Source organism: Medicago sativa, chromosome 4 (assembly GCF_051527215.1).
Source record: "Medicago sativa cultivar Bolivia chromosome 4, Bolivia_mono, whole genome shotgun sequence".
NCBI lineage: Eukaryota > Viridiplantae > Streptophyta > Magnoliopsida > Fabales > Fabaceae > Medicago > Medicago sativa.
In genome coordinates, this window is record NC_140752.1 from 85,697,252 (window position 1) to 85,709,477 (window position 12,226).

A 12,226-nucleotide genomic window follows, 5' to 3' on the forward strand; every position below is an offset into this window, starting at 1 on the left:
ACTAATGTGTATGTGATATATAATATAGACCAAATACATCAATTATTCAATGAATTTAAAAATAAAATTAGAGATCAGAGGTAGTATATATATTTAATTGATTTTAAGATCAGAGGTAGTATAAATACTTAATAGTTTGTGATATGTTTGAATAATGGATATTCTTACTGAAGTGGAGAGGCAAATTTCTACATGAAATTGTGATTATTCTCTCTAAAGTAGTCCAATGATTTTTGCTAATTCGCAAATGCATCCTTAAAATTAAAATGTGTAAATCAAAATGGTTCTTTCCTTAACTTCTGTATATCATCATATGTTGTGATATAATACAATGAACATGTGACATTCTAAGTGATTCGATAATACAATGAACATGTGACATTTTAAGTGATTTGAAAACCATTTAAAATTTTAGAGATGTTTGCACTAATATGTAAAATTCAGAAACTACTTTCAACAATGCTCAAAATTTGAACTACTCAATGTACGAGTTTTCTAATTCTTTCTTATTCAATGAAGATTGTGTACAATTTAGTTTGCACTAACCCTGTACTATTTCCAGTATACAAATGTGACATTGTAATCAAAACCCAGCCACACCAAAGCCTGGTTCTAATCAACGGTTGAAACTTGAAAGTACTGTAATTAGCAACTGCCAACATCGTTGCTGACCACCAACTATATGTTGGTATTGACCGTCAGAACTGGTCACCTCCCAATTGGACATCTACGTGATATCATGATCATCCCATATTATAGTGACATCTACTCCCTCCGTCCCTATATCTAAGCACTCATTTGATTTTACTAGACTTTTGACCTGTGCTATCGCACGGGTCTATTAAAAAACACAAACAAACTTGATATTTCAATAAAAATAATTTTAGTAAGCTATAAATTTACCATTTTCTATTCTCACTCGTCAATTCTTGCCTTGAATATTCCTTTTAAAAAGACACCAAACTATGTTTGTTTGAACAATGCAAATAACCCAAAATCCTTCCCAAACATACAAACTAATTAAAATTATTTAGTCTTGGTGCACAAATTTTTTTTTTTTTTTTGCACTTTCTTACTAATAGGAATTCATAAAACTGATCTACATCCACTGTATTTTCATTTTATAGAAAACATAGTTCAATTGTCCTTAGATTTTTTTCAGTTCAATTGTCGTCTAGCAAAATTTTTATTTTTTCTTTTAATTTACGGCTTGTAGATCATAATGGTTGCTTAGTGGATCATATTTGAGGTTTACTACATCAAGTTCTAAATATCATTTGCTCAATGGCATCAAAAGTCTAGGACATGTGCTCTAAATATCAAGTGCAAGTTATAATGCCAACATCTAAAGCAGGAAGAATATAATCTTTGCATAAAACACAGACATGCAATGGACAAAACATATTTGAGGTTTACTACATCATGAACTAAAATGTCTAAACACTTTGATTTTGCAGATAATCCTTAAGTCTTCTACTTTATTTGCACAGTTCAAAGCAACATATAAATGAGCCTTTATATACATTATGTGCAATAGAAATAAATCAAAAGTAAGCACAACAAAATCATCAAGTGATTCCACGCTATCAGCAGACCGCTTTCCCAAAGATTTGCTAGTTGGAGTCACAGCCGAATCAGCAGCAGCAACTTCGTCTTTGTTACTTGAATCAACCACTTCAATATTTTCTTGCATGAGAAAAGTGATGCATATTTTATTTGCTGCTGCTAACTACAACCTTTATAAACTTTGCTAACTACAACCTTTTTTTAGAGATCCATAGTTAATATACTCTCAAATTACTCCACCATTTAGTATTGAAGACCCAAAGTTGTTAGCCTCAGTTTTTATTACACTGTGACTACTCCTTTCCGATTCTACTACACTGTGACTGCAGAGAAATATTTCACAAACTGTGGTACCTGACAGCAGCCAAGCAGCTTGATCCGATGCCAGGAAATATCAACCTTCCTTACCACTGCAAGAACACTGGTGCAGCAGAACGGAACAGCTGAAGATGACACACCACAAAAAGTCGAGTAGACTATATACCGCATATATCCTAGAATTTCACTCTTCACAGATCCATTCACAATTAGAGGACATGATAATTGATGCAGCTCTAACTCCCTTCACATATGCAAAGACTGGAAACCCCGAACAAATTTACATACAAATTTCTCAATAGTTGTTGAACAAAGCTCAATCCATACTAACAAAACCAGACCATAACTTCTTCGCACACCAAACATATGCATCGGAAATTTATAATTACCTACCAGGACCTAGGCACGTTAAGGATTCAGTCGCAAAATATAATAGAAATCAACTAAAACATATATAATAGAAATCAACTAAGACCCAAGTGGAGATAGTCACAAACAGAATAAACAAAAGATAAATCCAAAACTAAAAAAAGGGATAATAACAGTTTTTCACCATGTTAATTAAATCCAATTTTCCATTCTCAAAAGCAACTTACTGGTGCCTATTTGAACATTACTCAATCAAAATTCAATCTCCATTCATGAATGACAAATTTCAGCCTAAGAGTTTTCCTTGCCCAAGATGTCATTGTTCAAATGCACCAACTATCTCCTTGAACCAATACCTGCACTAAAACAAATTGATTAAACACAGGACCAAAATAATGACACACAAAAGTAATAGTTGCAACAAACAAAACCAATATATTCCATATGCAATCAACAATAATCAATTTAAGAGATAATAGCAAATTAGATAGAAATGCAATTCAAAAACTCATCATATTATAAATAACCAAAAATCAAATTAAACAAATACTCTCACTCTTATTACAACCCCCAATTTGAAAAAACCCTGAACTGTAAAATCAACAAACAAAACTCACAAAATTCTTATGAACAACAATTACCTTAGTTTTAATAGAGGCCAAAAAAGCTATTGCAAGCCACTTTGAACAATAAAGAAATTGACAGGGAAGAAACATATAAGATGAGGAAGCGGAGAAATTTTAAAGACTAAACAGTATATAAGTTTGAAATTAGTTGCATAAAGCATAAATTAAAAAAAAAAAAAAAAACTGACATTGATTTCACCACGATCTCTATCCAAGTAGACATTGGCATTAGAACGATTTCCATGTTCATTGACTTTAACCTCCTCACCGAGCATGGAAAGACATTGATTCCACTCATTCAATTCCTGGAGGCACTGGGCGGCGAGGTAGCGGAAGCGGAGGTCACGGAGGACGATTTTGGAGGCGTTGAGAAGGTAGAAGGTGCGGCGGTAGTGGAGGCCAAGAAATAGAGACTGTGCATGTATATATATGTCTGGGTCGTTAGAGAGAGAGAGAGATGGTTTGTTAAGGGAAAATTGCAAATCGGTTTCCAGAAGAGGAAGAAGAAGCTCTGGTTCTGGCTCTAATTTTGGTTCAGGATATTTTTGGAGTGGGTGACAATTAATGTATCTGACAATAAGCCACTTGAGTCTTGTGTAGACAATTAGGTAGTTATACAATTAATGTGGCATTCCTTGAGCTGTGCAGAGTTTTGAGAGGGAAATTGGGGATTAGGGTTTCAGTTATGCTCATCAGACTGCATAACATTTATATTGGGGAGTAAGATTTTTGTCTCTAAATGTAAATCCCTTTTCAAATTACTAGATGCATTTATTAATACTCCCTCCGGTCCTTAATATAAGAAAAAAAAAAACAACAAAACAGTTAGTTTTTTAAAATAAAAAAATATTATGAAGGATAATATTCCTAAATTATAATTATTTATTTTGTTAAAATAGTTGTGAGAGTACTTTCCATCCTCATCTTTATTCCTTAAAACAAATTGATAACTCCATTTTTATTACTCCCTCCTAATTTTATGTATAAATAATCAAGTAATGTCATCAATTTTAAAAATGTGTATTATATCCCTCTTCAAAGCTATAAGCTAGCTAAAATATTACGAGGGAGGCCAAATTAATTTATGTTATAAGTTAAAAAAATTGAGGGAAAGTTAAAATGTTTGTTGTAGAGATTGAAAGTGTCAAAATAAAATGAAAATAAATCTAACAATCAATTGATAATCTTTTGATTTTATTGTTTCTACTAATATTTGACCCCCAAAAAAAAAACTTATTTGAGATAGCAAAATATATTACTAGGGTGATCAAATATAAATTTTACCTACTTATTAAAACCAAATATTTTTTTTCTACCAAAAAATAAAATAAAATAATTTTTTTGGGTAGCCGAAATCACCCCAATCCTATGCTCCTGACTATAATACTAAGACACCTTCATTGCTATTGTTATTAAAACAAAAACATAAAACAAAAAACAAACAAGCATCATTTCTTTTGAGTCCTCGTGAGCTTAGCTCAGTTGGTAAGAACAATGCATAATGCATAATATATGCAAGGTCCGGGGTTCAAACCTCGGCCACCAAAAAAAAAAAAACATCATTTCTTTTGAGAAATTTGAGCCCTTCATTCCAAAATCTCATTCAACTTTAACAAAGAGGTGGCGACGGCCATAGAATGTTTTTCAGCGAAGATGCTGTGTATTTTTTCTTCATAGAGCAGATATAAATATAGTGTGACCATTCTTGTTGAGAATATAATTTCCAGTTATATCCTTTCAAGAATTATCAAGTGATCATTTTTGTGGTGTCACTCATTTTCCCTACTATAGAAATTAAACTCTCACTACATAGGCTATAATGTGAGGTAGTGCTAACGTATCTCATTACTCCCTCCATTCTTTTTCTTTTGATGTTTTAGAGTTTTAATTATATTCCAAAACTTTTGATGTTTTAGTGAATTTATTATTGTTTTCTCAAGTTTACCCTTGTTGGAAAACACCATAAACTATTAAAGTAGTTGTGACCTTTGGTTTATCACATGTGAATTTAATGATAAATAAAGACATTTTAGTCAAAAACACATAAATATTTATATACTTTAATTACTCCTTTTCTGTTAAAAATGAAAAACGAAAATACAATAATTTGAATGATTTATTTTAAGATTATCCGTCAGCAGATCAAATTCACACAAAAGGAACACTTTCAAGAAAATCTCTCTACACAAACTACTCATTGTGTGTTTGGATACACATTCCATACAGAATTGCTGACCCAGCAGAAGGATTCAAACTTATTCAGCTGATATGCAAAGCTTTATCCCCTTTTGCCAGTAATGCCAACATTATAGTAGGAATATAGGCATAACCTAATTATATGTCTAGCTATAGTATAATTCCATAGAACTTGAGGCCAGCATATGATCAAATAAATTTTTAATTAGGATTTAATAATATTCATATCAAGTAATAACTTGGTCGGAATAAGAAAATTACTTGAAATTCTACTTATAAAAAGTCCATAAATAGAAAATTTAATTTGACCACAAACAAACCAAAAGTTAATGAGATTTAACTATGGATCTTAACTGCCATATCCAAGAGTACATGATCCCCAGAGCACAGTATACAGAGATCAACATAAGGGGAAGAAATGCAAGCTTATCACCCAAAAGCAGAGGGTGTAAAAATTGGCCCCATATCTCTACAACTACAAGACCAACCAGATATATCTTCTCAATCAAGCCAATAACAAAACCATTATTCCTCACATCCGCACTTAAACTACCTTTAGATTCAAATTGGCCAGCTTTTTTCTTTGTGTGAGCAGTTGACACTCTTGTTTCAGCCCTGTCGTAAAACTGTGCTGAAAAGCCAGACCACATCAAAATGGAGTGAAGAAGCAACAACAGAATTTTGATAGGATACTCTTGTGCCTCAAAGAGTAGTGGAAAAAGAGAATAGCAGGATACTGCACACACAAAATATCAAAAAAAATTGATTAGAAACTTCTGCTTCTTTTTTGCATCCATAAACATTCTCACTCATCATAACAAATATTTATCGGCAACTGAAAAGTATAATTGCTTCTTGGTTTTCCTTAATCGTTTATTATGCTTGATCAATCTACTTTACAGACAAGTTCACTCTGATAAAGTTTTATCCAACTAATTTTAAGTTATTATCAGGAATGCAAGATCAGAACCAACTCAAACTCAGACATTACAAAAAGAGATAGTAATTTCACCCTCTTCACAAGACATCAATACCCTTGTGTGAAGATCACTTTAATAAGATCATAAGGAAAGATGGTCACATAGCAACCAAGTAATAAGAATCATCTGATAAAAGTTTAATAGAAAAATGGTCACAGAACAACCCAAAAATAAAAATAAGAATCTAAACCATAAAAATTGTCAAGTTAATCCAAACTTTATTTTAATAATTGGTTATGGACCTCATTTTCGACAAAATTATCAATGGGAATAAGAAAGTTTAGGGCATAAATGACATGCTTTTGTTCATGTTACTTTCATATTAAAGAAAAAAAACGGAAGAAAAAGATAACATTATAGGTTAGCAAACAAATTAACGAGCATTAGTAGCGTACCTATTGACAACAAAAAGTAATGTTTTGCATCCTCCGGGGTTTGTGCTGCAACAAAGGCGAGTGGAATTACAAAATGGAGTGATGCCTTCTCATGCACATGCCACCCAAAAAGAAAACCACAGGTATACGCATATGATATCCATCTAGTAATCCTTTGTGGCCGTGGATTCTTCCAAGCCTTGAAAAGACAAGGAGATAAGGCAAGCAGAACCATTATAAATGTCACGGATGGAGTGATCTGCATATTAGTTTACAAGAAAGTGAATATTTTAACGAAACATTTGAATGACAAAAAGCGAAGTGTTAAAACTAAACACAGACATTAACCAGTTATCAAGCTCAGTTGCGAACGTCAATTGAAAAGATCTCGGAAGTCACAACAGCTGGCCAAAAATGTGTAAAATGTAAAAGATAATATTATGCATTCTACTACCAATTATAACATAATATTTCACAGATATCACTTCTTAACATAAGCCTGGTGCTCATTTTGAGCTACCAAGTTCTGCCTGTACTTGAATGACAAAAAGCGAAGTAGTAAAACTAAACACAAACATTAACCAGTCATCAAGCTCGGTTGCAGACGTCAATTGAATATATCTCGGAAGTTGCAACAGCTGGCCAAAAATGTGTAAAATGTAAAAGATAATATTATGCATTCTACTACCTATTTTTTTTTTTTGAAGAAGCTAAATTAGCGCACCTAAATTGACACCGGTGAGAATCGAACCTGAGACCTCGAGGAGGAGCACACTCCCAGGTCCCAAGCCAATACCACTAGGCCAACCCAAGTGGGTTTTCTACTACCTATTATAACATAATATTTCACAATATCACTTCTTAACATAAGCCTGGTGCCCATTTTGAGCTACCAAGTTCTGCCTGTCATTTGAACATTTATATTTATAACATCTCGATCTTGTTGGGGACAAAATTGAGAGTTTTCTCTTATATTTTTTTTATCAATGTTTCTATTTTTGGTCAATATGAACAACCAAAAATCAAGCTCAGTAACTAACATCAATTGAACAGCAACATCTCAGGCGTTGCAATGGCTAGCTTAGAGTATGTAAAATGAATTAAAATTATGCATTCAACTGCCACCAATTATAATGTTTCACGAATGTCATATTTTGATGTTGAACTGTAGCTATTTTGAGTTACCAACTCTCGGCTGCGATGTGGCAACTTACATTTATAAATCTATATTTCTATTCTTGGAAAATGGGATGAGGATCATTCTGTAAATCAGTTATACTTTTCAACAAGATAAAAAAAATTCAATCTGTATGACTTGGTCATGGTGCATGATTACAAGCTTGAAGTGATTAAATATAACAACAGCGTTCTCCTAATACTAATGAAAAGCAGGCAGTAAATAAGGCATTCTAATCATGTATTCTATTCTTTTGCAAGAAGGGGATCAGTTTAACATAGATGATAATAATCCCTTGTGTGCTTTTTTTTCCTTTCTATTTAGCAATTAACAAATTTATTCAGAGAACAGAAAAACATGAACGTAAAACTTACCCGAGGTAGAACACTAAAAGGGGAGGAATCACCTACTAGCCCTGCAGTGAATGAAGCTGCTGGTGTCTGGATATTAAACCCAAGTTTTCTGAGTAGGAAGGCGAGTCCTTTGTCTGACATGATATAGAACACCCAAAAATTTGGGGCCCAGTATGCATGGCAAAGCCCCCTGCCAAATGGAAACAATCGTTGGATGACTTGTTGTATCTGCAATTCATAATTTGAATAATCCAAAAAAATCAATTATGCGAGGAGCATATGAAATTATTCACTTTTACTGAGTGAAATGAAGTAATACAAGAATCTAACAAGAAGGGATAAATGTCATTCAATCGCACATGAGCATGCAAAGTCGGTAGTTGACAATTGGAAAACTAGTGCAAAGATAGTATAACACTTTGTCATGCAATAATTTTATCTGGATACATAACTCATAAGGTTATTTAATTTAGGTTTGTTGTTATGGCTAATTGTAAGAGCTTACAGTTATGATTTTACCCCAAACAACTTTCATATCTTCGAACATTTATTTCTGTGGTTAGCAATTAAATGTTCTGTTACATCCCACACATTCACAAGAGACCTTAGTGAAAACTGCTGAACTTGCAGGGTTCGATTAGTTTCAATGTAATACAATATCATAAACTAATATTCCTATTTATACTTGAAATCAGGTCAGGCACTAGTACTACTAATTGAGTAACAACATAGTATTTGAACATCAATAAGCCTTATTCCCATAGAGTGTCATGATGTAACTTAATGCTCCTTAACATTCATCTACCATATCATTTCACATAGGGATTCATTTTTAATTTCAAATCTTGCTCATCAGAGCATGTGGAGGTTGTCATCCGACATACCCGATATCCACAAAACAAGGGAGAAAATGGTATGGTAATCAACAAAACTACTAAAACTCCTGTAAAACTTTTTTCAGGAAGTAGAAATCAATTTAGTGCAAGAATTTAGAAATGGGGGAAACAACATCAAATATGGGCAAATTAATGATCAACAATGAATTAGTCTAAAAATCATATTTACCTGTCCAAGATGGAAAAACGGCCCAAATGCGGATGCAAACACTGCTGCAACTAAACCTCCCATAATCAAGAGTCGACTAAAGCCTTTTACAATTCCACCCCAACAATAGTGCCTCAACAAATAAACAAAATACACAGGCGCTGCCACTGCAAATAAATGTTTAAAGCACAGAAGAACAGCAAAAACAAAGCCACCTAACAAATCCCTTCCTTCCTCCAAATACGAAAGTGAAATCAACAAAATCCCAATGAGAAATCCATTGTATTGGAAATGCACATGGTCCACTATTAAAAGCATCGGTGACCAAATAACCAACGACCAAATCAACTTTTGCTTTCTCGAATCCAAATTCCTAGTAAGTCTATAAACCCCATAAAGAAGAGACAAATCAGAAAATATGACAGTAAATCTTTGGAAATAAACCGCCGTATTCGAGCTATAATTCAAACCCTCCTGAAGGTGCACTATTTTAGGATCAACAAAATGAGCAAAAATGGATAGAAAGCGTTCGAAATATGCAAAGAACGGCGGGTAATCTAGAGTCCACGGACTGGTCTCGTCAAAGTACCACTGTGAAAGAGGAAGGGAATGTGTCAATGCCAGCCAATTGCGGTGCACCTCAAAGTCTGTACTACGGTAAGACGGGAAAAGGAGAACTTTTATACAGGCAGCTAAAAGAAAAAACCACCAGAGAGTCGTTTTCGGGCTACTAGACTCGTCGAGTTCTTTGAAGCTTAGTTTCTCTTTTCCCATGCTGGAATGTTGTGTATTTAACGAAGAAGCTCAACGATACCGTTTTTATATAGTTAAAGATGAGTTAACCCAATTTGGTCCTTCAGAATTTTCTCCAGCACGTCCCTGACAAAAATAAAACTCAAACTCAAATTGGTCTGACATTTCGATACGGAGGATAAATTAGTTCTTGATTCATTATAACAGATGAAATATGTTTGCATAAAATAGTTAGGAACCATTGATTGGAATATGTAAAAGTAAGTATATAACATGTATTGAGGATTGATGCATATCTATTAGTAATACAATTAGAACATTGATTCGCGCGCTACAGAAGAAAATGTGAAGGAATTCTTACAGTTTCTGGAGACCGGTGAACAGCTCCGGCGAGATTTCCGGCGGTTGGTTGAGGTTGTCTCCGATCTAACTTTCGTATAGGAAGGGGCTGACCATTAAACCCCAATCTATACCCTGATTCAGAAGATTCTCCGGCGACGGCGAGGGCGATGGATATCAAGAAAGTTGAGAGAGAGAGAGAGTGAGTGGCGATGGATGGTGACGGTGAAGTTCTCTGAGGAGGAGAGGGAAGTGTATGAAAACTGAAAAATGATGCTTAGTTGAAAATTTTAATATTCGCGTAAAATTAAAAAATTATAAAAAAAAACAAGGAAATATCTTTCTAGACACTGAATTTTGAGTTAGTTTTTTAAAAGTTTTATAGCATTCTTACTCTTATGAGTAAAAATAGGGTAGGTCGAACCGGACTTTGTAGGTTTATTATCTATCATAGACTCATTTTTGAGGTTTTGTTTATCCTTTTTAAAGGTACGTTGATGTATAAAAGTCTATTTTACACTACGGCCTAACAATATCTATAAACCTACTACTAAATAGGTCAAAACTTATGAAAGTTTAAAGCACACAAATAATTCTGCTACTAAATAACGAAATCTTACAAAAGTCTAATCACACTAATATGTATGCTACTAGATAACCAAATTATATGAAGGCTTAGGTTTGAGAAAAAAACTTCAACAATATCAATAATGGAAGTATATTATATATAAAATGCTTAATATGCCGGCCAGACGGGTTTAATAAGCTTTCTTTTGTAAGCCTTAGTCTCGCCTATTTAATTAAATAGACTTCATAAAAAGTTTTCATGTAACCTTTTTATTAAACGAGCTCGGTTGATCTAGGCTTTAAATAGGCTATGTCGTAAGTCTGGCTTGTTGCCTCGATATATTTTGATTTTTCAACTAAAACATGGAAAATTGCAATTTTATTCCGAGTAAGCATACACTTATGGGTCAAGTTTCATTCTCTAGTTTTTTTATCATGCTTTTTTTTTTGTGGTGGTCAGGATTTGAACCCCGGACCTTGCATATTTTATGCATTGTCCAAAACAACTGAGTTAAGCTCACTAGGATGTTTATAACATCATAAGAACCTCCACCATTAAATTTTAGAGTTTAGAGTTTTTAATAGAGAGAAAAATTAATTATGAATTGTTTAAGATATTCATGGTTCAATTTTTATTTTGAGATTTTCCATTTTTTTGAGTTTTTACGCTTTAAAAATTCGTAATTAATTCATCCTTGTCGAATTCTCATTTTACGTGGAAAGTCATATTTTGATGTTTTAAACATGCACGTAAAAAATCATAAAAACAGTTCAATCGACATGTCACTTTTATAGACTTTACGTCTAAAAAAAAAAATCCCATTCATGCAATCTCAAAAAGGGTACGTATTTTGATTCAAAATGAAAATTAAAATTTGTCTTCTTTTTATAATTGTATTCTTTGTTCTTATTATCATCGTATTATTAGTAACAGAAGGTTCAATTTTTTTTTTAGTAACAGAAGGTTCAAGCCTTAAAAAGTAGAAACTAACATAACTCAATAAAATTTATGTATATATATAAAAAAAATGTTTTTGTTTTTTGAGGGGAAGTTGATAATCTTACATATATACAAAGAATTGATCACAAAATAATATGTATATATAGTTAAAATTTTATCAGAGGATAAATTTGATTTAGAGGAAGGAATCATTGACACAAAATCAACTTTCAAACAAACTTTTTGAAATTTGACTCGGTGAGACGAAGGATTCATTATCTATAGAATTTTTTTTTTTTTTTTGTGGTGGCCGGGAAATTTGACTCGGTGAGACGAAGGATTCATTATCTATAGAATTTCTTTTTTTTTTTTGTGGTGGCCGGGATTCGAACCTCGGACCTTGCATATTTTATGCGTTGTCCATACCAACTGAGCTAAACTCACGAGTACGCACACGGTATCCATAGCATTTCAATTTCAATTGAGTATCACCTTATGGATTCTTATTTGAGGTTTATTTCAAGTTGTTACCTAAAAGATATTTTTTGCTTACTTTCTTTTTCGGAGTTGAATATTGGCATATGATGCCAAAAAAAGAATTAAAAAAAACACAAACAAACTAAA

General features: G+C 33.0%; 1 protein-coding gene and 1 long non-coding RNA gene across 3 annotated transcripts; both read right to left on the reverse strand.

The window, feature by feature from the left end:
- Nucleotides 1-1,346: 1,346 nt before the first annotated feature.
- Nucleotides 1,347-3,560, reverse strand: LOC146933072 (uncharacterized). Of its 2 annotated transcripts, none has more exons than XR_015007331.1 (3): nucleotides 3,068-3,560; nucleotides 2,481-2,609; nucleotides 1,347-2,273 (listed from the first exon to the last, which is right to left on the reverse strand). It is a non-coding gene; the product is annotated as an uncharacterized LOC146933072 (long non-coding RNA). The 2 variants fall into 2 exon arrangements; XR_015007330.1 differs by having other exon boundaries at nucleotides 1,347-2,283.
- Nucleotides 3,561-5,378: 1,818 nt separating this feature from the next.
- LOC146933073 (ALG6, ALG8 glycosyltransferase family) lies at nucleotides 5,379-10,360 on the reverse strand. Its single transcript, XM_085704811.1, has 5 exons — nucleotides 10,118-10,360; nucleotides 9,025-9,882; nucleotides 7,981-8,187; nucleotides 6,451-6,688; nucleotides 5,379-5,811 (listed from the first exon to the last, which is right to left on the reverse strand). The coding sequence occupies exons 2-5, from the start codon at nucleotides 9,775-9,777 to the stop codon at nucleotides 5,402-5,404; spliced, it is 1,608 nt and encodes a 535-aa protein (XP_085560937.1). The 5' UTR covers nucleotides 9,778-9,882; nucleotides 10,118-10,360; the 3' UTR covers nucleotides 5,379-5,401.
- Between the last annotated feature and the right edge of the window lie 1,866 nt (nucleotides 10,361-12,226).